General features: G+C 40.4%; 1 protein-coding gene across 1 annotated transcript in view; it reads left to right on the forward strand.

Annotated features, from left to right (window-relative positions):
- Positions 1-21490, forward strand: part of mettl15 (methyltransferase like 15) — a 49016-nt gene extending 27526 nt beyond the window's left edge. Inside the window, exons 4-6 of the mRNA XM_047580736.1 lie at positions 11082-11273; positions 12447-12625; positions 20133-21490. Of these exons, the coding sequence (XP_047436692.1) occupies positions 11082-11273; positions 12447-12625; positions 20133-20557 (796 nt within the window). The 3' untranslated portion in view covers positions 20558-21490. The remainder of the gene's footprint in view (positions 1-11081; positions 11274-12446; positions 12626-20132) is intronic.
- Positions 21491-23539: the final 2049 nt, after the last annotated feature.

Raw genomic sequence — 23539 nt, forward strand, 5'->3', positions numbered from 1 at the left:
TTTAGTTTCACTTGCTTTCAGTCTGACTTTGTGTCCACTTTTCACTTTTCATATATTTCGTAATGGATCAATGGATCTGGCTGTTTTTTTTATGGCAGTTTTGATGATTGCAGCTCAGTAACTAACTATGTAATAGACCCTTCATGGCCTACGTCACTGTGACGTCACAACGTTAGCTGGAGGCAAAATAGAGGGAAGCTTGAGGCGAACACTGTCACTGTCAACCGTGAAAATGTCCAAAACCGAAAAAATCAAAAAACTAACTTGAAGTTTTATCCAGTCGTAGGCAACTTTAGTTTGGCTTTAATGATTAAAAGAAAAGGTTGGGGTGAGACAATCAACGGCACACGTCATATCAGATTAATTAATATGTAATGCATCATCAGTTTCAGCCTGGGAAACGTTATGGGTTAGAATAAATTGTGACTAAAATTATGTTCATCATTATTTGGGGGATTCTTGTTACGCTAATGCTAATGCTAATCGCTAGCTAGCGCAACGTATTTCAGACGTGTCCAAGTAGAAGTTGCATTTACTACGTTACCCTCCACAGCGGTTCCAGTTGTAATATCTTTGTTTTAGAGGCTTCACTTGATAAAGACAGACCAGACTTTGTCCCCTCTGTGTCCTCCTTTGGTCAAATCGTCCATCCAGTGAGTGAGAGTGTAGGAGTCAGTGAATATAGTCCCATTAGTCAAAGCCAACTTTTTAAAATAACACTCAAGGTCTTGGGGAGTGAGTCTATTAGTATATTCTCTAAAATATGCGTTTTCCTCGTACATTCTTGCCAAAAGAGTCTCCTGAAATATGCTAACTGCCGTTTATAATTTATAGTGTTTCTGATGTTTTGCCTCCAGCTAAGCCCCGCCCCTCAAAATACGTCACACTGTTTACAAACTGTGAAGGGTCTATTGCTAATTTAGATTTCTGCATCAGTTTGTCAAAGTAGACACAGACTTCTGCCAGAGTGAGTTTTTCGTTGACGGTGAATCAAGGTGGTAGCACTGAACAACATTCTCCTACTACCACTTCACCAAACACACATCGCAACATTTTCTGACTTCATTATCCAGAGTACAGATCTTTCACACAGCAGATATGTTTAGTCACGTGACTTTTATTCCTCTTCTTCTTCTTCTACTACAATTTTTGGCACCTTCAACGTGAGCCAACCACCATTTTAAACAAAGTTTAACTAAAGCTCCTTCACTTTATGTGTTTTTGACAACAAGGACATCATTTTAAAAATGATCTGCCCTGATACCAATCCGGACTTCTGAGTACCGACAGTTTTCATATTGGGGGATCCAAATGGAGAACAGCCATACATCAGTAGGGTCATGCTGTTTATGTTCAGGCATGAAATACTGATGCAACAGATGCATTTTAAAGCTCAGTAAAGACAGTTTGTAACAATCACAAAAAGATTCAAAAACTCTTATTGTCTCAGGTGCAGATAACAAAAAAAATCCACGTGACTCAAGGTGTAATGTAACATACAAACAAAAAAAACCGAAACAACCATGGAGATTGTCTTACCTGTATATGCACGTGGCAGATAGAAGAACAGCTCCATAAAATAGGTTTGTAGTTATCTTCCTGGCTAAATTATAAGAGCAACAGAGTCATTTGTTACTGATTCTGATAGTAACAAATGACCTGATGTGGGCTGCTGACTGGGGTAACTGCTCATCCTCTAGTAGCTCTTGTGTCTGCACAGAAAATGTTTAAGCTGCAGTTTTCAGTCATTTGTCTCCGACAGAACAAAAAGACATTAATTTTTATCAATCCAACCGTCTGGACCAAGGTCAGGGTTCAAACCCTCGGAGTGTTTTTTTACTCTTCATGCCAATATTCTTGCATATATTAGTAGTAATAAAAGATCATAAAATTGTTCACAGAATGTAAAATCAAGATGTTGATTTACGTAAGTTCTTTTTAGATAACACAATTAACACCTACTCAGTTAACCTTTCCTCGATGAAATACTACAGCTGACGTCACTCTGCGCCATTAATCACAACACCGCCATACTGGCTGGAAAGTGAGCTTAACGTAGGGAAAAAATCGTCCACAACTTGACCAAACTATGACCAAAAATGTCACAAATTCAAAATTCTGATGATATATCAACAGTATATTTTTTCCACGGATTATGACGTGTTCACAACATGTTCTACTGGTTGAGAGAGGAATTAATGCAGTAGATTGACTAAGGATGGACTATTTTACAGTGATGATGAGTAAATATTATAGAATAGTCCAACGCTAGTAGTAAAACTGGTTTGCACGGCCCTGTGTTAGCATGTGGAAATCTGGGGGCATTTACAGCTCAGAGATAAAAAAAAAGAACAATAAAATGTTATCGAGATGAAATGAAGAAACAGGGATAAGTATGGTTTCATTTATTTTGACATATTTATTCATATTTAAACTACGTCTGTCAGTAGCAGTGCTACCGGCTCCTAATAACTGTAGTCTGTGCACAACATATTCTCTCTCGGTCATAATAAGCTAAAATTGAGGACCTCATCCAAAACGGGTTCTATTTTTTTGTTCTGCTGCTTCATTTTTCAGACCTTTCCATCTTCACCACGCCTCACAGTGACACAGTAGCTTCCATGTGTGTTTAGAAGCGCTACATTGAAAATTGAATGTAATGAAACGGTGTCTAAACGCTGTGTAATTGAATACAAATTCATATCATAACGAAAGAAAACACCGGTATTCGGTATGGACTGGTATACCAATCAGCTCTAGGTGAAACTCAGACGTAGTGGTGGCGCTGACGTTGAACGAGAACAAGGTCTTTCAATTCACGCTCTGCTTGTTTCACCTTCAAATCGTACAGCAGGATTTATTAAAGTGTTGGCTACAAAGCGATAAGCAACGAACAAATGCTTTGTGGTCAAAGTTGTCTATGCTATTCTATGGGCCTTAGTTTCTCTTTTATTTTTCCTCTGTGTGCATTTTAGACGAACTGCTGCCTTTTGTAATGGGTTGTATAAAGAAACTTGAATACATTGTCTGCTAAATACATTAATCCTTAGGTTTCTTCACATATGTGGACATTTTAAGTGTTAAGTGTTGGTTTGCATCGTTCGGGACAAACCAGAAGTCTGCAGGTCTTTCAGCACTAAGTCATTGAGTCGATCGGTCGATCAATTTATCAATAGGTCACACGTTATAGGCGACATCCAGGGTCAATGTATATTTCCATACTTGGTAACATCCCATGTGACGCAACATTTCCCAACTGTTCAGACTTTTTTTTTAACCCAGGAAATAAAGATGATAAAATTAAAAAGCAGCAGGAAGCAGTTATTGAAAACAGTTATTGATGACACTGGAAGGAGATGATGGCCAGGCAGACAGGTCGGGCCTTTTATAACCATCTTTAGGTCAACTCAGTTAATTTGGGTGGAAAAAAAGCAGCTTTCTTAAAGTAGCCTCTCTGTGTTCATATCCTTCTCTGTTTTGTTTTTTTTTTTCTTTTTTTTTTCTTCTTTGGACTGTAGATATTTTCATCACTGCTCCCCTGCTGAAAGCAATCAATCAGCATCTTGTCTTTGGCTTCAGTGACGCAGGTAAAGGAACTGAGCAGGTCAACACAGGGGAATATTTCAGGCTTGATTTGTGAAGAGGCAGCATCGCGTTGAATGAGCATGCACTCAAAGTGAGGCGGCCGTGAAGGCTCCTGATGTCCTCACAGAGTGTACTCTCATTCCAGGCGGCCATTAACAAGCGAATGCATAGAAATGAGGGAGCGGCTCGCGAGCGAATGTTGCATGCAAAGAAAACCATTTATTGAGTCGAGCTCGAAGGGTCACGACTGACATTGCCGACGACAGACGGAAAAATCTGCGCGCATTACATTGTAAACCGTTTTGCTCATGTGTTGGACAAAATTTAAAACTGGCTTTTAAGTTCAGAGCAATCAGCTTTTGAATCATAACTTCATCCTGGTTTCCAACCTCTTATCATCCCGTAGCTTTTAAAAACTAGTGTCTGCTGAGTGCTTCGGCTGATTCAGAGGAGCTCTGCACACAGTTTGTTGCAGACACACAGTTTTAAAAAGGCAGGATGTCTCACAATTGTTGACCCTCCTCCAGTCATCTCTGTTCATTGAGGAATAAGAAACAGCAACACAAATAAAAAAAAGAGAGAGAGAGAGAGTGCTTCTATCTAAGTGAGCTTTGTAGAGAGAGATGAACCACAATACACCGAACAGGCACAACATTATGACCACCTTCCTAATATTGTGTAGCTCTACCGTGTGCCTCCAAAACAGTTGTGACTCATCAGAGAATGGACATGGATTTCTGAGGGTGTCCTCAGAGTATTGCAGGACATGTAGCCTATGGTGGTGTGAACCATTTATACTTGGCTTGCTCTGTAAAAACCACCCAATCACTAGTCGGAGCTGTGTCTTTTTTTGCAAGTCGGGTTAATTTTTGTTTCTGCTTCATGCTTCACTTTCAGCAATGGGAATAATGAACATTTTACGTTTGTTTCTTTCGCTTTGGGTCTTGTGGGTTTATTTATTTAATTATTTGGATCCCCATTAGTCACAATCAAAGGTAACAACTACTCTCCCTGGGGTCAACATTACATCACCTAGACAAAAAACGAACAAAACACAATAATAACAAAAGAATAACCGTGTTAAAACAATAATAAAAAATAAATCAACAACAATTAAACTACCAGTAACACCCATAATATAAGGTATTTATAATATATCTAGAAATAGTCTGTAAACCATTCATTACAGCTCAGAAGTGATGGTAAATAATGGTGAATCAACTTAAACTGCAGAGACGTGTCCAAGATAATTTCCCATTGATGGTCAAGTAATCATAAATTATTCAGATTAAGGGTTGAAACTATTTTTAAAAACGATTTTACTTGTGAAATGTGTAATCACTGGTGGCAAACTGTTCCATATTCTCATTCCTCTGTACATTCCTTGATGTCTTACATTAGTTTTTTGAGGCAGGAAGTATAAAACAACCTCATGTCTGTCATTACTATATGACAAATGATGGTAAAGGACACACAGTTATTTATCAACCTAGGGTGATGTGCATTGAGGGGTGGGTCCTCTGTGAATCATCCCACAGATACTTGATATTGAACTAAATTATCAATTCCATTTAGATTCAAAATAAATTAGACTCACCAAGCCCTCTTTGACAGCTCCAGTTAATCAAGTTGTCTGCTTCAACCACTCCTGGTTGAATTACCTATTTTTGTCGTTTCACCCTTGAGAAATGAATAAATCCTCTAGTTGATGTGGTTCTAAACCTTTCATCTCCAACTTCTGCGCAGGTGGTAAACTCCTAAATCGCAGACTAGCCAGGTAGTCAAGTCGATTCATCACAGAATTAATGAATGAAATGTGAATTAGCTCCCGTTAGCCACAGGTATATACAGTCAGTGACAATGAGACAAGTCTGTGAGTCAACATTAGCTGAGATAGCGAGACCTGTGCAGTCCCCGCCCCTTGCTTCAAATCAGCAGTTCACCAGTCCACAACACAGCGTCAGGCACAACAAACTATTCACACACAACTACACTATGAAAAGTGTCTACAGCGGGAAATGCGTTCAATTCAGGGCAAAGTTTATTGTTAACTTACACAGAAAACTTTTAAAAGCGTATCATCCTCCCCTGCACAGCAGCACCATCTGATGGATCTTCCTCACAGGTAGCTAGCTTTCCTGCTTGGCATTATTTCCTACCACCATCAAATTCTTTGCCAATTTTTGGAATTAGCTCAGAGTTAGGTGGAATCTCAACACTGTCAGTGACAGTATCGTCAAAAAAAATCAAATATTCGCCAATCATCTGAAAAAGTTTGGACAACGAACCAGAAATAGCCAATGAGAATTCAGATATGAGCTTAACAAGCACGTCGTTCCCCTCACCATTGACTTACTCAGTCTTTGTCACTTCCTGTGATTTAATGATCTATTGAGAAGCCACAATAACCAAAAAAAAACAAAAAGGTGTATGATGTCAACTTCGTCGGGTGCTGCAACTATAAATAGCTCCGATCTCTTAAGCAATTATGAGCCAACACTTGAACCTCAGCACATACACCGCTGAAACTTGTCCTCTTTAATAATAAATAATAAGACCTTACATAAGGCATTTATAACTCCAACTCTGTGTCTAAGCCACATAAAGAAGTTAATAATTTAGAAATGTTATGTAACTGTTTTGCATATTTTTTAAAAACCCTCAGTGGCTTAAAAAACACGTGAAACACATGGCTTAAAAAAACGCAGGTAGCGGAAAGAAGGTGTGTTCATCACCTGTGCGTGGGCGGACACACACACTTCAGGGTTTTAATTGCCAATAATTAAAAAGTAGAAGTGCTTTGCGTAAGACGTTGCAGTATAAAGCAGTTGGTTAGCATGACAGAGCTTTCAATGTAGCTAGCTATTACACAACAACGTTTTATAGAGCTTAAATCATTATAGGGTAACATTATGACCACCGTCCTAATATTGTGTAGGTCTCCTTTGTGTCTTCAAAACAGTTGTGTCCTGGGGGGTGTCCTGTGGAGTCTAGCAACAGGATGTTGTTAGCCGGGGGATGTTTGGGTTCTGTCATCCCATAGATGCTTGACCAGTTTGGGATCTTGAATTTGGAGGTCAGGTCAACAACTTATGCTGTTCTCCATGTTTTTTGAGTTGTTGCTAAACTGTTTTTGTTTTTCAAGGAGTGGCATTGCTCCTGTCTCCTGTCAGTGGTCATAATGTTGTGGCTGGTCAGTCAATGCGCTACCTCTGCAGCACCTCTCTGCAGATGAGTCCATACGCTGCCTTTTACAGGATTGTCATCGTTCCTACAGTTCTGCACGACTGGCTCCTGGAGCAAATAGGTTCCAAGAACCACAATCCATAATATCTAAAATCAAGAAAAAGTTTCTAAACTCTCAGGGAAGACTTTTTTTTACTGCAGCTTTGAATAAGGAAAAGAAAAAAAATTGAAATTGGAGATGGTGGGTAGAGTGCTACTGAGGAGGCAGTAACAGGAAGGGATTGAGCAGGTGATGGGGGAGAACAACAAAGCCTTTACTATAGATTTTTCAACAAATTAATCACTGTGCAGGATAGTGAATAACAACAGCAGAGCAAAGGAAGGCCCCGGCAGCGTGGGTGAGATGCTCCCTTGCCATTTTGCCTTCAGTGGGTTTTGAAATAAAGGACCTGCCAATTTGTGTTCTTTCCTTCAATCCCCCTAGTTAATCTTGAAAGGTGGAGTCATTGTAATGTACATAAAAAGAGCAAGTTTCAAATTGAGTAAAATATCTGAGCAGGGTTTTGATGTTCCCAAGCGACAACGTGGGCATAAACACAAGCGGTTACAAGAATCCCCCCGTTGTCGTTATCCTCAGAACATCGTGTCACAAGCACTTCAGTAAAAAGGCACATTTTGCTTTAAGAAATCTGCTGCTGCTCCTGGTATCTATTGGTACCTTGATTTTATTGATGCGTCTATTGATACTGATGCTGCCCATTGTTATTGATACGGTATTGTTGTGGTACGGCATCAATGCGTTCTAAATAAATTAATATAATTTATAGTTAAAGAATAATTAAAGTAAATCTGTGGTGCCCTATGAGAATCAAACTAGACCTTATGGTACGGATGCACCAGACTGCCATTAAAAAACTATTAAGACCTCACAAATGATGACTTCTTTAGTATATTGGTTGAAGTGTTAAATGAAATTAAAGATTAAATCGTTAAAGCTTCTTAGTTGAACTCAATGAGTTACTTTATGTTTGTGAAGCAGGAAATGGTTAAAATAAAGAACACAGACTTTTAATAAAGCACATGTCAAATGTATGCTTGTAAAGCTTAATCCCTTTCATCCTTGAGATGTCTGCACTGGGACCAGGACATATGTGGTCTATGTACAAGGAACACTGCCTGGTATTACCAGTGTGATTAAAATGATGGAGCATTTGTTGTGCTCATATTCATTTCTAAAGCAGGCTCAAAGCATCCCTGACCTATGGAAGCATATTGCATTCACTGAATTTTTATCACAACAACAATAATAACAATAAAAATGTTCTGTTTTTGGTTAGCGTTAGGATTAGGGTTACTCCTAATACTCCTAATATTTACCACTAACATTTTATTTTCAACAACACACTTCTTAGTGACTCATTCTTCTGAGGATTTTGTACAATTTTGATTAGGCTAAAAGAGTAGAATGTCAACACCTCAGGTTTACAAATCTCAAGCTCGATGGTGAGCATCAGGCGACTTCTGAGCGGTTTAAGCCCCTTTCAATCAAAGATTTTTGTCCATTTTTTCAATCAAACAAATCAAATATATTGTTACACGATCGTTAATGGACACGAATAGGTGAATTAGTCCTACGTCATGTTTGGGAAATTACACATGTGCACTGTGTTTATGTACAGCTTGTCTATGGCACAGTTTTTTATCAATTGCATTTCAGCTTTAGTTTTTCCAGCTGCTTCTCCATTTTCTCAATTTCCAAATTGATTGTTTTGGATTAATAAAGGTGGAACATGTTGAGCAATGGTTAACTGAGGAAGTTCGGAAATGCAAAGATTTGTACCACTTGTCGTTGGTGTAATTTTCATGGTGGAAAGTGAAGCAGGAAGAAAATTGAACCGATTGGCAAAAAAAGACACAGCGCCAACTAGCGTTTGGGTGGGCAAGCCAGACGGATGAGCGTACAATTACAAATGGCCCCCATGAGCATAGGCTACTGCAGAATCCTAAAAGAGCCTTTAGTGTTTCTTATCAGTCAAGGACTGAATGGGTAAACCTGGGATTCTCTAAGAAATAGACAAAGCCACTTTAACAAGGTCCAATAACTGTTACATGATAAAGGCACTTACCTTGACATGAGGTCAATGTGATGTGTTCACTTGTTATTCTGAGCCTTGCACATTGATCTTGGAGCATATTATCCAAATACTGTATTTTAATTCACAAGAAAAACCCTCTGTATCTTAACAGGACCGTGACTGTTTTACAAATGTGTCCTCATTAATGAATCCTCATTAATGGAGAAAATACTGATTTAACGTTAAGGAAACTGGAAATGCATGCCGTGAAATTAAAGAATGAAATTAAAGTGTGGATCTAATAACAATAATGTTTTATCTTTACGACATTGACACTTGAGTAGGACATCTTTAAAAACATTTTGGCAGCAAGGTCGGCAACAGTATTTCAACCTTTAAGACACACAAATTGCTGCTTGTTTTTTGGAAATGAAAATTAGATATTTTTAGTCGACTTTGCTTTAAGTGTAATAACTCTACTAGAAACCTATTGTCATATCCTAAAAGTGGCTGGGCGGAGAAGGCTGCAGAAGACCTTTGGCTTCTAATGTACAGACGCTAACTCCTGTTGCTCTCTTCTGCCATCATCTTTGTTCACACAATGTTAAAAGGTCACATGAAAAATGCATGAACATGGCTTGAGGATCTCACCTCTCGTGCATGGGGAAGTGAGTACACAGAGTCTTGTCTTGCCAGAGAAAAGGAAGGATCTCAATAGGCTAGGTAAGACCAATAGTTCAGCAGACACTTTGTAATTGACAGATTCAGTGATGAATAATTCAACACACTCAACAGAAGATTTCAGACACTTGGTTGTGATCGATATGCAGCAAAATGATTCATTTAAAAAGTGCGTTTTATGATTATTTCGTCCCTTTGCTGCATCCTTGGCTAAAACAGAAGCATGTCCAGGAGACATTAATCTCTTTGTAGTCCTACAGCTTTTTCTAAATATTTGACTCTGAATAATATAATTTTACTATAAGCTGTAAGCTACATTTCTTCCAGTTCTTCAATTTTAAATATTCATTTATTTAGTTATTTACTCAACAAATCCAAAGAAGTAAAAAGAAGTAAATTCTTGGTTTGTTATGTCGGCGTCCCTCAAGGAAGTGTACTAGGCCCATTACAGCTTCCTCTTTTACTAGGCAGCACGTTTCTGTCTTCTTTAGGTTATAAAATTTAATAACGCACTTATTGGAGTTCCTCCACACAGTTTTCTGATCCTTGAAACATATGGGAACACAAAACCGTGTGTGTGTTGCCACTTAATATTGACCACAAAATTGCATTTGCAACAAGCTGGAAAAAATACATCCAATGGCCAGCTGGCACATATGTACTGCGCCAGTGGTAAAAGAAATTACTCTTTATATGAAACAGGTTGCAGTAGTCTGTATGTCTTTTAAATGGAAACCCTGGAAGAACTGCTATTAGCTGTGGCGCTAGGAACAGCAACATACTCTGGTACAGAGCTGGTATCTCTTGAAGTCAGTGATTCAGTTGCTCTGCAGTTAGTCACTCTAGATTAGTGGTGTCAAACATAAGGCTCACATGCCAAAACCAGCCCACCGGAGGGTCCAGTCTGGATGAATTTGCAAAGTGCAAAAACGACATTTGAGACAAAAACTGCAATTTTTCAATAAAAGTCATTCATTCATTCATAATCGCTTGTCCTCACGTGGGTCACAGGGAGACTTGAGTCTATTCCAGCTCTCACAGGAGGAGACAGCTCTTTTAGCTTTAGCTATAAACCTGCTAGTCCTAATTTGTCCTCTAGTTAGAGTGGCTACATAACGACGCTGACACCCAGAAACTGAACAGGAAGTGGCAGCAATGCATCAAAATTGGACTTATTTTTCTTAAGACATTTCTCAGACATTTCTAGATAATCAACCAATCATCATCATTGGTCCGTTCAACACACTTGGCTGCCAATTCATCATGGTGAATCGGTTGAAAATGTGCCAACATTGGTCCAACAGGAGTTTCATGTGGGTCCAACTTGGGTCCAACATGGGGCAAAATGTGACAAAAACTAGGGCCATGGACGGTCAACCTGGAGGTTGGTGGGTCAAGGCCTTTAGGTCTAAAAGTCAACGAGACTCATTCTAAATTCGAACAAAAACGATCCAGTACCTACATTACGTAGTCTATGTAAGCCAGGTATTTTGATAGCAATTATGAGGACTGTATGTGTTTTTGTCTAATTGCATCATATTTTTCTTCCTGCAGTGGTCGTGTGAAACCGTTGCTTGGTCGGTTCAGCGAGCTCGAAGCCCTGATGTCAAACATGAACGTGGAGCCAGGCAGCGTTGACGCTGTCCTGCTCGACGCTGGCTGTTCTTCAATGCAGATGGACGAGGCAGAGAGAGGTTTCGCCCTCAGCAAGGACGGGCCCTTGGACATGAGAATGGACGGGGAGAGGTAAGAGATTTGCAAAGTGCAGCTGAGGGGATGATGAGAGTATAATAAGAGCCACCTATGCCTTGAAATTAGGCAAAAATGGAGAAACCAACAAAAAAAATAAAAAATGGGGCTGAATCACCCATGTTTGTTAACCACTTAAGAGGACTAATCTTTCATTCATAGTGCAAGAACTCTTAAGGGCAGGGGTGTCAAACCCGTTTTAGTTCAGGGGCCACGTGCAGCCGAATTTGATTCATAGCAGGCTGGACCAGTAACCGCATAATAGCATAGTAATAGCATAATAATCAGTAATGTCAACTCCAAATGCATCCCTTATTTTCAGCGCAAAGAAGAATAAGTACATTATGAAAACGTTAACATTTAATGAACTATCCTCTTCTGTAAAATAAGTGCAATCTCGGCACATCAAAAACACACATTGGGAATAGCTCTTACTTTTATTGAAAGAATCGCAGTAAAAGTCTTTGCAAATTCATGCTGCGGGCCAGATTAGACCCTCTGGTGAACCGGGTTTGGCCCGTGGGCCCTATGTTTGACACCCCCACCTCAGAGAGACAACACGGTTGGGTCCCGCACCCCAACATTAAACTTATACATTTATTGTATTTTTAACAAATCAAAATACCTCTTTTGCGAGCTACTTTTTGTACATTTGTTCATAAAGCTAATTCCACTGTTTATTTTATTTCACTAGATAATATTTTATTTTATTTTATCTTTTTTTGTACTTGTGGTGTTACTTTTATGTGCAACTAAGCTTCTGTGACCAAGTAATTTCCCTTGTGAATCATTAAAGTCTAAGTCTAAGTTTAATATGGATGATTTTATTTGTCGTGGACGACGTTAAGCGTGGAGCCACATTACTTAAGACCGCCTTGAAATATGACTAAAATTACAAAAGGTTTTCAAAGTGTGTCTATATTAAATGCCTGATGCTCCTCGAATGGCTTCTTAAATGAATCCGGATCTCGGTCCAATGTCAGCACAATAAGATAACTCCATTATAAGCTGTTGCACAAGCTGCATTTCTCTTCTCCTTCCCTCACAATCATTCTATTCATAACTGTCAGCCATAAAGGTTTTCAGCTGTATCTCAGAGTTGTCAGGATTCGCCACTGTCAGCAAGGACATGACGTCAAGCAGCTTAATTGGGCTTCTCTTTGTGCGTAGGTACCCCGACATGCCCCGCGCTGCTGACGTTGTGAATACCTTAGATCAACAGGCTCTTGCATCTATCCTCAGTGCGTATGGGGAGGAAAGATACGCCGGGAAAATAGCTTCAGCCATTGTGGAGGCACGCCGTGTCAACCCCATCACCCGGACGCAGCAGCTGGCCAGCGTGGTGGCAGGTAGCGAGACACAACCCTGATTAATTCCCCGCAGCATTCTGGAGGCTGTGCGGGAAAATAAAACACGAGTGGAGTTATTAAGGCTGTCTTTCCCCCCGGTGGGACATGTGTGCCTCACTGTGATCTCAGTCATCATCATACTCTCTCCTGCCTCTGCTCCGCGTGCCTTTCTTTTCCACACCTTCTCTTTGAAAGGCAAAGATGAGACAAAGACGGAGTTGGAGGTGGCTGGAACAGACTGTGGCTAACGCCTTGAACACAAAACAGTATCTAACACGCAGGTGCCCATCTCTCTCGCTCTCTCTTCCCTCTTTTCACTCTCAAATTTAAATATGCGTCCGTGCACAAAGCAGGGATTAGATTAATTGTTTTTATTTATTTTATTTATTTATCTATTTTTTTTAAAAATAAGGCGTGCGACTCCAGATATTTGAGTTGCAGAACGAGCGGCGGTCGTTGCGCGGAGCCGTGCGTGCGTCAGTGTCACCCTGGGAGAACAGGTGTGAGTAAGAGCAGCTGTTTGATCTTTTTCGAAGAGCAAAGCGAATTACCGCCAATGTTTACTCAGATCAATCCAAGAGGTCTTGATTTGAGGAAAGTTCCACGGGGGAGCTCTGCGACCGATCGGAAGGAAACATTTACAGTCGCAGGAGAAATGATGAGGGCTTAGGTGTTTGCCCGTGTTTGGTAGTGAGACATCATAAGTGACAGCTCCTTTGGTCGTGCAGGTTCACGCCGTTGACATTATACGTAATTATTCCAATATTACTGCAGACAATGTGCTTCTTTTACTTCAATTTGTGCAGGGATGTAAACCTTTTGCATTTAGTCATATTCAAATGCACAATCTTTATTGTTATTGTCGGGTGAAAAACAATAAAATGAAATTTGGCAGCTCTTTGGTTCGGAAGTAAATAGTAGCTATACATCATAAAGCTGAAAAACTAAAGCAGATATAGTAAAATACAGTAAGGCGCACAGTAGCACACAAATGAATGTAACTGGTACAATGAGGAATAGCAGCATTTCAAAACAATAGTGCAAATGAATGGGTAAAATGATGCTTATCCACTGTTCTCACATATAAACTGGTAAAAATTCATGTGCTGATGCAACGTGCTTCAGACCAGACAGTCATGTTATGTTTCCCCACCAGCTCTCAGAGTTGAATTTCTCATTTAATTAACAGTATTTAGCAACAGTTGATATAACCTAGTCTGACCTGGCTATATACAGAATATTAGTTTGGTAAAACACCACATGGTTTTCATTCAGGAGCCTATTTCAACCGATAGAGAGAGAAAAAATAACATCCTATCAGAGCCATTTTGTTGTTAACAAATTCAACTCTGCGTACGGCTACAACACATGCTACTGCTACAGAAACAATTTGATTGGTCCTGCAGATCTTTGCCTGATCAGTTCCTAACGTAGTGACTCCAGACCAGCTTTCTGCTAGAACTGAATTTGAAATTACCAACAAGATCTGTAGCAATAACAGGTGGTGACCACTATCTACTTTAAGGGGACATGATTTAGGTGACAGTCAGTGGTAATAGTTGATACTGTTGAAGGACGTATGGGACAAAATGTGAACCACACCGAACGGTATCAGGGCTGATCCAGGCATTTTTAAAATGATCAGATCAAATCGGTGTCAAGTCCGACTATAGGAGAATACAAGAAAGATTTAAAAAAAAAAAAAAAAAGTCTTTATAAATGTATTTACGACCGGATCAGGACTCAGATCGGCCAATACTGAATATTAAATGTAAAAAAACGTATCGGGACATCCCCGGTTCCTGCCATGCTTCACGCTGATAACGGACCTGAACCGTTGGGTGAATCCAGATGAAGCAGTTGATGCTATTTGTTTTACAGATGGACACATGACAAGAAGAGTTAGCTTTTTTCTTTCTTTTCTTTTAACGTTTTGCTTGTTTCACTTGGAATCAGTCGACAACGGAAATATATGTTGCGTGATCTGGTTACCTAGGCAACCAGATCATGCAACATCCACCATGAACCAACTGTTAGCAGTGGGACTTAGAAGAAATGGGGCAGTTGAGCTGGATGGCGCCAACTGCTGGCAGCACACTTTATAACTTCTGCGTCAATTTGATGTCGTAGCTATGGCGACAGCCCAGACCCGGTGTAGTCTCTAGCGCTGTAGCCTGACGTGCACCTCCCCAGACATGTAACTACGCACCATAGCAACGCAGACTGCAAGTTTGGTAATAGCATCTCCATAAAATGATGGTTTTGGATCAATAAAGACAGAATACACAGAGGAAAGTTTGGTTGAGGAGGTTTGAAGATACAAACGTTTATATGACTCGTTCTTCACCGAAATTTCTGCGCAAGTTTCAGTCGCCACTGAGGCAGGAAGTAGAAACAAAAATTAACGTGACTGGCAAAAAAAGACACAGCGGTTTGGGTGGGGTTGTTACTGACCAATATAAATGTCTTGCACCAACGATCGCTACATGCGTAGGTTAAGACGTCTACATCCTGCAGTATCCTGAAAGAGCTCTGCCATTACAGGATTTTACTAAGGATGGGGTTCAATTTATTGATATCACTAGTCTTCATGCTTATCGATCCTTTTCGTGCTGTATCTTTACATCCCAGTTGTTTGCCAACCACCATAAAACAGAAGAAGAAGAACAATCTTTACGTCACAATGGCAGAGAAACTGAAACGATCCAAAGTTTGGCTTCACATCACCAGAAAGGACTTCAACAGCGCAACATGCAACTTGTGCAGCATTTTAATTTTAAGCAAGAGCAGCAACACCATCGACATGATGAAGCATTTGTGGACGACACACGGCATTAAATACAGAAAGTGTCATGTTTTCAGTAATCTCTGGTCAACAAGTCTCAGCAGAAAACTGAGGCACTTCCTGTTGGTTTTCTCACACAAGCTCTTATCTCTTTCTGTTGTTTACATGAAACCACCAACGGCTACTTTTTCTAAACCAGAAATTCACAGAAGGAATCGATGAAGAACGGGATCAATGAGCGGAATCAATAATGGCGTCGGTATCAGTATAATGTTATTAATCCTAATTCCTAGATCTTTCTCCGAATAATGTGGGGTGGCTTCACTTCCAGGAACTAAGTGAATTCAGATGTAGTGAATTTAGCCATCTGACTGTAGATCTGTAAAAACTTTGTAACTTTTATCCTGGAGATTAAGCTGCTTCCCTAAGGGAGGGGGGGTCTATCATGGTACACACACTGCCTATGAAACCAGCCAGTCTGTAGCTCCAGCTCTGTTCTCTGTGCTCGGTTATGTTCCCAGTTAGCCCTGCAAATATCTACCACGTCACCAAGGCTCCAGCTACACCTACCTACCTCGCGAGGACTTGCCAGTGAATTGCACCGTTCAACCTTGATGTGACAAAGCACTTAAATTTGATAAATTAATCAATTTGCGGTGATCTCACTCCACTCTCCGACGGTCCAGTGGGGTTTCTGGCAAAAACCTGTTGATATATTTTTCTTTTTTTTTCTTTTCTTTCCATTTTTCATTTGCGCAAATACAACCACCGTTGTTCTACCTCCCTGTTGTGTTCATGTTTTCCTGTTTCATTTATTTTTTGCTGTGAACAAACTCCAGGTTTTTTGTTGTTTTTTTTTTTTTTTTTTTTACTGACTAACACTGGAGGATCAAACGCTGTGTTGTCCATAGCTTATTGCTGCGTGTAGTAGTAGTTCTCGCCTTTGTTGATGGATGCTGTAAAATACAGCAACTTAAGATGAGTCATAACACAAAGGCAGAGCACAGAGTACAAAAGGAGCCGTGTGATGTTGTGTGCCGTCCGCTCGGTGTAACACATTGTTGTGGTTCCTTCTTAACTACCCGGTTTCTCCTTTATGTACACAACTTAATCTCTTCTTTTCTCCATGGATCTGTCTGTAGGACCTTTGAAAGATGAATTAGAGAGAGAGCACATGGCTTGGTGAGGCCAGACCAGGACTGGTCCTTGCTGCGCAGGCATTGTATTGATTGCAGTGTGAGTCACACCTTGGGCTGTTTAGTGCAGGAGGAGAGAAATGCCACATCACTCACTTCTCTATTTATTGCAGTTTCTCTATGGGTCTATATAAGTGTCTAATTGTTGTTTTGTCTTCTGTGTGGGGGGGTGTGACTCGGTCAGGGTACCTCCCGGTCACATGTGTTAATATAAAGCAAATATGTTTTTACAGCTTAGATACGCTGCATTTTTCTTTTATGAGCAGCTTTTAGTTTGGGATCCTTTCTACTTTGCATCTTGGATCCTGCTGTTTGTTTTCACCGGGTGCACAAACCCGTACGTGCGGCGTTCTCCCCGTCTGAAGCGTTCTCTGCATGTCTGCAGTGTGTAATCCCTTGCACCGTGTTGCACATGCACATTTTGAGGGAGGATCGCTCAAATAACTGGAGGAGGAGGAGGAATCGGCCTTTATTTTACAGAGGAACCAGTGCACCTGCCAGCAAGAAAGCAAACAGCACAATATTTTCCTTCTTATTCATTTATTTTGAATAGTGATAGGTGCACTGAGAGGAGCGGTTTTATAAGAAGCTTTAACTTGAACTTGGCATTCAGCGAAGTGAGAGATCACGAGAGGCATTTGGCTGCTTTTACCTCGGTATTTTAGTGACACACGAGCCATATCAACACCATCTCCACCCTCCATCTGCTCCACACGGAGCCTCTGACGGACCTGCGACTCAGTCCGACTGCAGCGCTCTTACCACAGCTCACTTAGTTTCTTTATGTTTTTTTTTCATCGAAGTTGCTGTGTGATGACTCCCAGAATGTTAAACAGAACGTGGTTCATGTAGAAGTTCGAAGTGAAAGTCGATTCAGGAGGAGGCTTGTAGTCCTCCCCATCTGACCAGTGGAGATCCAGGCCGATTCCAGCCTCTCCCGTGTTATTCACACGGTGTTAACGCCTGTGGTCTGCTGAGGAGGTCACGCAGCACATGAGTCATTAGGTCACACGAGAGTCTTCAGAGTCACAGGAGTCAAGGTGTGGATCGGTGTGGCGGTGGCCGATAAGCGGCGTGGTGGGACGCCGCTTTTGTCACAGATGGTTTCCTTCTTCAGATTGTCTCGTGTTTTCACGTTAGAGAAGTTATCGATGACAACGAAGTGGTGTCTGTTGTCCGTTAAAGCTGCGTTCACGCTGAACAAGCACCCAGCTGCGATTCATTCTTAATGGAAGCGGACGACGTGAGGCGACAAAAGCCTCGACGTTTAATGCCACGTGAAGGAACTGATGAGGCGTCGAGGTGGTTTAGATGCTCTGCTGATGCGGTAACGCACCAAACAGTGATTTGTGTTTGACATAGGGTGGTATGACCAAAGATCTATGTAATTCTCACGGTATCACAGTATTTTTTTTTTTTTTTTCATGCATAATCACGTGTTCACAACTTTTTCTACTGGCTGAGAGAGGAATTAATGCAGTAGATTGACTAATAATGGACTATTTTACTGTGATGATGAGTAAATATTGTAGAATAATCCCACACTAGTAGTAAAACAGGTTTGCGTGGTCCCGTGTTAGCACTGCTGCTGATGTGGAAATCTGGGGACATTTACAGCTCAGAGATAAAAAATAAAAAAAGAAGGAATTAAATATTATCAAGATAAAATGAAGAATCTGGGACAGTTATGGTTTTATTAGTTTTACATATTTATTCATATTTAAACTGCTATGTCTGTAATAGCAGCGACCGGCTACCGTAATAACTGTAGTCTGCGCGCAACATTAAATGAATGTTCTCATTCATAAAAAGCCTAAATTTTCAAGGAAAACTTTAACCGGGGGACAGGTCAACTAAGACAGGGACTGACCCCAGAAATGGAGGACGTCTGGTCACTCTAAAAACAAACAAACAAACAAACAAACAAAAATAAAAACAGTCTTCTCATTCTGCTGCCTCACAGTGACACATGTGTGTTTAGAAGTGCTACATTGAAAATGGTCCGGTCTGAAACAGTGTCTGGTGGTGCCGAGTTCCCAGCGCTGTGTAAACAAATACACCAGTATGACGATATATTATAAATTCATATCATAACAAAATAAAATACCTGTATTCAGTATGAACCTGTAAACCACCCAACCTTAGTTTGTTTCACAGTAAACAGACCATCAACAGCCTCTATACCAGTAAACTCAGACTCTGTTATAATTTAATGTAAAACATCTTCCGCTAATTGTAAATACTATTTAGTTTTGATGCAATTTACATTTTTTAGATAGTTATTTTAATCTATCTTCTCAGAGCTGTCACTTTATGGGCGCAACTGCAACTAAACTGTTTCCTTAACGGATTAATAAACTGACTTTAAATCTTTGCCGCTCGTAGTGTGGATGTAGTCGGATGATTTGATCGTCTTGGTCCCTGGTTTGTCTCTTTGATTCATCTCTGAAACCTATTACAACCCACTGACGTGTGCTATAATCCCAGTGTGATGTAGTGAAATACGTGCTGAAACAAAACAAAAGGTGGAACAAAAAATAAGGCGTTAGCATAATACATTGAAGCTAGGCGGCTAACAACAGCCGTTATTAATTAATGTCCAGCACAGTAGCCAGGTTTACAGAGACTTTCTCTTCCTCATTGATCAGCAGTAGATACTATTGTTTTTACACTTTTATTATTAAAGCAACTGATTCGGAAAGTGTGGGGTCATATCGACTTTTGCGGTTGTGTTGTTTATCTTTATAGTTGCTGATCTTCAATCTTTTCCAGCGGTTCTGAACTTGTTCCACTCTTCAGTTTATCCCAGCTTCAATGAACTTTTGATGGACGTTTTTAAACAGGTCAACATTTCTATTTTTTCTGCCGTCTAAGCGTGAGAAAAAATATCTCGATCTTTCAGAGTCAGTCGAACGTCGTCGCTGCACGTTTAGATAGAACGGATTCACCGTTTACATGATCGCTTCCCAAATTTCATTCAGTTTGGGCCTGTTTTTTCCGACTGAGGTGTTTATATGGAGCATTTTCATTCAGTTTGAGCTTCTGAACCGATTCCAATCTGAATATTTGGCTGCATGTGAACCCAGCTAGCGTCCTCCCTACGTCTTCCAGTCGCCATCCATCCTTCTTTGGTGCTCGTATTATTTTTGCCTCCTGGTTACTGTATATAAACAAACAGTATTTCCTGAATGAAAGGTCAATCCCGGTCCTCTCCCTAGAAAAAAAACCTGCTGGAAATTGAGTTTTGAGATTTACTCTGTTAAAAGTTCAGTCAGACTGAACCAGCGGGTGGAGGAGGAGGAGCGTTCCATCAATCAGAGGGAGGAGACGGCAGCGGCAGAGGAAGGGAAATGATTGGCTAACGAGGTTTGGTTTCGGGCCCGAGATCTGATTTCTGGTTTTCATTGGTTTTATTTGGTTTAGTCAAATACTCTGTTTCCATCATCCTTGTTTACACAATATAGTGCATTAGACGTTTAGCTTTTACAAAATCCACTCACTCTGACCTTGTCTTGTCTCTATCCAGGATCGCTTCCTGCCGCCGTCGCCTACGTGCGTAAAGACCGACTCCACCGCCCCGCGCACGTGGCCACCAAGACTTTCCAAGCGCTGCGTATTTTCGTGAACGACGAGCTGAACGAGCTCCACGCGGGCCTGCGCGCCGCCCGCGCTCTGCTCAGACCCGGAGGTCGTCTCTGCGTCATCACCTTCCACTCGCTGGAAGACAGGCTCGTCAAGCGTTTTCTGCGCGGAGACGACCTGACGAATCTGGATCACTTCAGCCAGAGGACACAAAGCACCAGGAAGAAGAAACTAAACGACGAAAAGAGAGAAGTCAGAAACGACTATTGGACTCCTGTGCGGAGAAAAGTGATCAAGCCGGAGAAGGGCGACGTGAGCGAGAACCCTCGAGGACGCTCGGCTAAACTCAGGGCCGTACTCAGACGTTAGCGGCTCCACGTTAATTACAGAAATTGTATTTTTTTTCATCAAAGTGTTTGAACAACTTTTACAGTCAAGGTGAGGTGTCGTCAGGGATTTCTGCCATACTTCAAGGTAGAAGAGGAACTTTTATCCAAGATTAATTTTGCTACAGGCCAAGATAATGTATTTAAAGCAGAGGTCTTAAACATTTTTCAAGGCCCCTACCAATTATACGTGTTCTATATTAAACTACATCATTTTGTATTAAATATTAAGCTATTCAAATAATGCACAGGTTCAAATATCCATTTTTTTTATTTCAAACATTACAACAGCAACAGTAGGGCGGCCGTGCAACTGGCATAAACATAATCATACCTGACATAAACATACAGACAAACATGGGATTTCACCTGAGGAATGAATAGTCTCTCTTTAAATTTGTGATATAAAATATACATAAAAAATGTCTAATCAACCAAAGATTTTGCGACTCCCCTGCAGTATCTCCGCAGACCCCGTTGAAGACCTTTGCATTAGAGAATAAGTGTGTATAATTTAGAGGGGACTCTTAGCCATTATCATTAAGGATGTCCAGGTATTTTTTAAAATGATCAGATCAGATCGGTGTCGCATTTTAGCCAAGCCCGACCTTTTGTGGTTATTTATTTTAGACCTGCTTGTAAAACAAAACCACGTCCCTGTAACTCCAGAACGTCACATTCTTCTTAGTAGCCCATCGTCAAAGAAGACGACTTCTTCTTTATCTTCTCTTTTTCTGTTTTAGTGGAGGTTTGAGGTCAAAAGTTAAAGTAGAAGAAGAGGAATCAGAATGACTGAACGTCTCTGCTGCGTGGAAGAACTTTAAAAACGTCAGTCTGATGCAGATTTGTAAATTGTTCAGTGTGGGTGTTTGGTTGAGGTGGTAGTAGGAGACTGTCAAATCATTAAATAATAAATGGAATACGCAGACTACACCAAGGACTTTGTTGCATCCAAACAACAACAAACACTGAATGGTGTTTAAAAAGAAGAGATGAGTTTCCTTGAGACAGAATCAGGTCTTAAACCAGTTCCTTCCTGTAGCAGAGAACAAAGGTTTTCTGGAGCCAAAGTACAAATGACCGTTTCTCATTTGTTGGACTTAATCCAGTCACATGGTATGAACTTAATCTAGGAGAATACAAGGGAGAGAAGAAAAGCCTCTACAGGGTGGGAAATTTTGTTTATTTAAGATCAGACACTGAATATTAAAAGATTGGATCGAGGAATAAAAAAAAAAAAATTAAAAAACTTGACCTGGACATCCCTAATGTTGATAATTATGTTTTCATTAGTGTTAAATCACCTTTAGCTGCAAACTGCTGAGAATGAGCCTTTTATATCTACCTCAGGACAAGATCATTGGTTGATTAGAGTATTTCTATTTTTTTTTTTTTTTAATTTCCCCCCACAAATTTAAATTCATTTAAATATGCTTTAACATAAATTTAACATAGTTTAGTAAAGGAATAAGGGATGGTTTAAGATTGAATGTAAAATAATAATAATTGTTTATAAATATAGTTTAATATAACACATATAGTAGGTAGGGGGCGCTACTTGGGAACCTTGGCCTGAAAAATGTTGAAGACCCCTGACCTGGGCTAAACACTGGATCTAAAGAAGACCTGTTTTGTGTTTTTATGTTGATGTGGAAGCCAACACCACCACCACCACGGGACCTCATGCAAGCTTTTAAAGGGGAGAGGTTTCTGGTTGCAGTCTACAACATCACCACTAGGTGCCACTGAATCCTACACACTGGTCCTTTAAATTACGATTTAAACCAATGTTTATCAGGCCATGGACCCCAAACTGATTAAACTGAGATTAAATATCATTTTGAATTCAATATTAAGTTATTCAGACAATACACAGGTGCAACTGCCGTAAACATAAACATACCTATATGTACTATGCACTGTTAGCTTGTCTTCTGCTAATACTGCAGTGTGCTTCTGGGATTTCCCGTGGGCACTGAATAGGCTCTCGGCCAATCGCAGTCTAGTAGGTTGGGTGTTGAGGTGAGGACCCAAGTGCTGGACTAAAGATGAGGCCGGGTTTCAAACAAAAAGTATTAAATGAAAACAAATAAATCTAACAGAAGACGCTGCAGACAGGCAGCTAAATCCAAAGTACAAAAATCAAAAGAATCGTGACATGGAGCAAAAAAAAAAAAAAACAAGGAACGTGGCACGAAGACGAAGAACGTGGACAAGGTAACATCAGAAGTAACATTAATGACGTGACAAGGAACAAAGGGAAGGCAGGGGCTATAAATACACAGAGAGGGCTCAGGGATGACAAGACACAGGTGAAACTCGTGAGGGCAATCGAACCACGTGAGACCAATGAACAATCGACACACAAGGAGGCGCAAGAGACAGGAAATACAGAAACTTAACAAAATAAAACAGGAAACACAACAGACAGACAGACATCAAGACAGGAACACAAGGCACGACAGATAGAAAGTTATGAAACTAAACAAGATAAGACAGGGAACTCAAAACAATGATAAAAATAAAATAAAAGACAGAACCATGACAGTCGCAGGCCTTGTGTGTTGAAGACCTATGGTTTAAACGAAAGCTATTTAAACTGTCCAGACCCAAACGAGAGCCACGACAGTCAAGAGGATCTGAGGTGTAAAAACAAATTAAAGCATATGATTGTTGCCTGTTGCTGTTTGTCTTTTATATTATAAAATGTGCACAAAATACCCTTTGATTAAGCACAAATCTAATGACCCTATGCTCTGCAAAGGTTTAATTCTTCGTTTCTCAGTAGAGTTTTCAGACCTCCTGACATTAAGCGACCGCAGAATTCGACACATAAAACATAAAATCACCACCACCACCAAGAAAAATTAACAAATAAATAATAAAAAGCACCTCTTCTCATTGACGTCTGTATTTTCCCTGAACCTCCCCTCGACGAGTAGCTCTCAAGCGAAACCTCTACTGT

The sequence above is a fragment of the Mugil cephalus genome, chromosome 3, assembly GCF_022458985.1.
Source record: "Mugil cephalus isolate CIBA_MC_2020 chromosome 3, CIBA_Mcephalus_1.1, whole genome shotgun sequence".
NCBI lineage: Eukaryota > Metazoa > Chordata > Actinopteri > Mugiliformes > Mugilidae > Mugil > Mugil cephalus.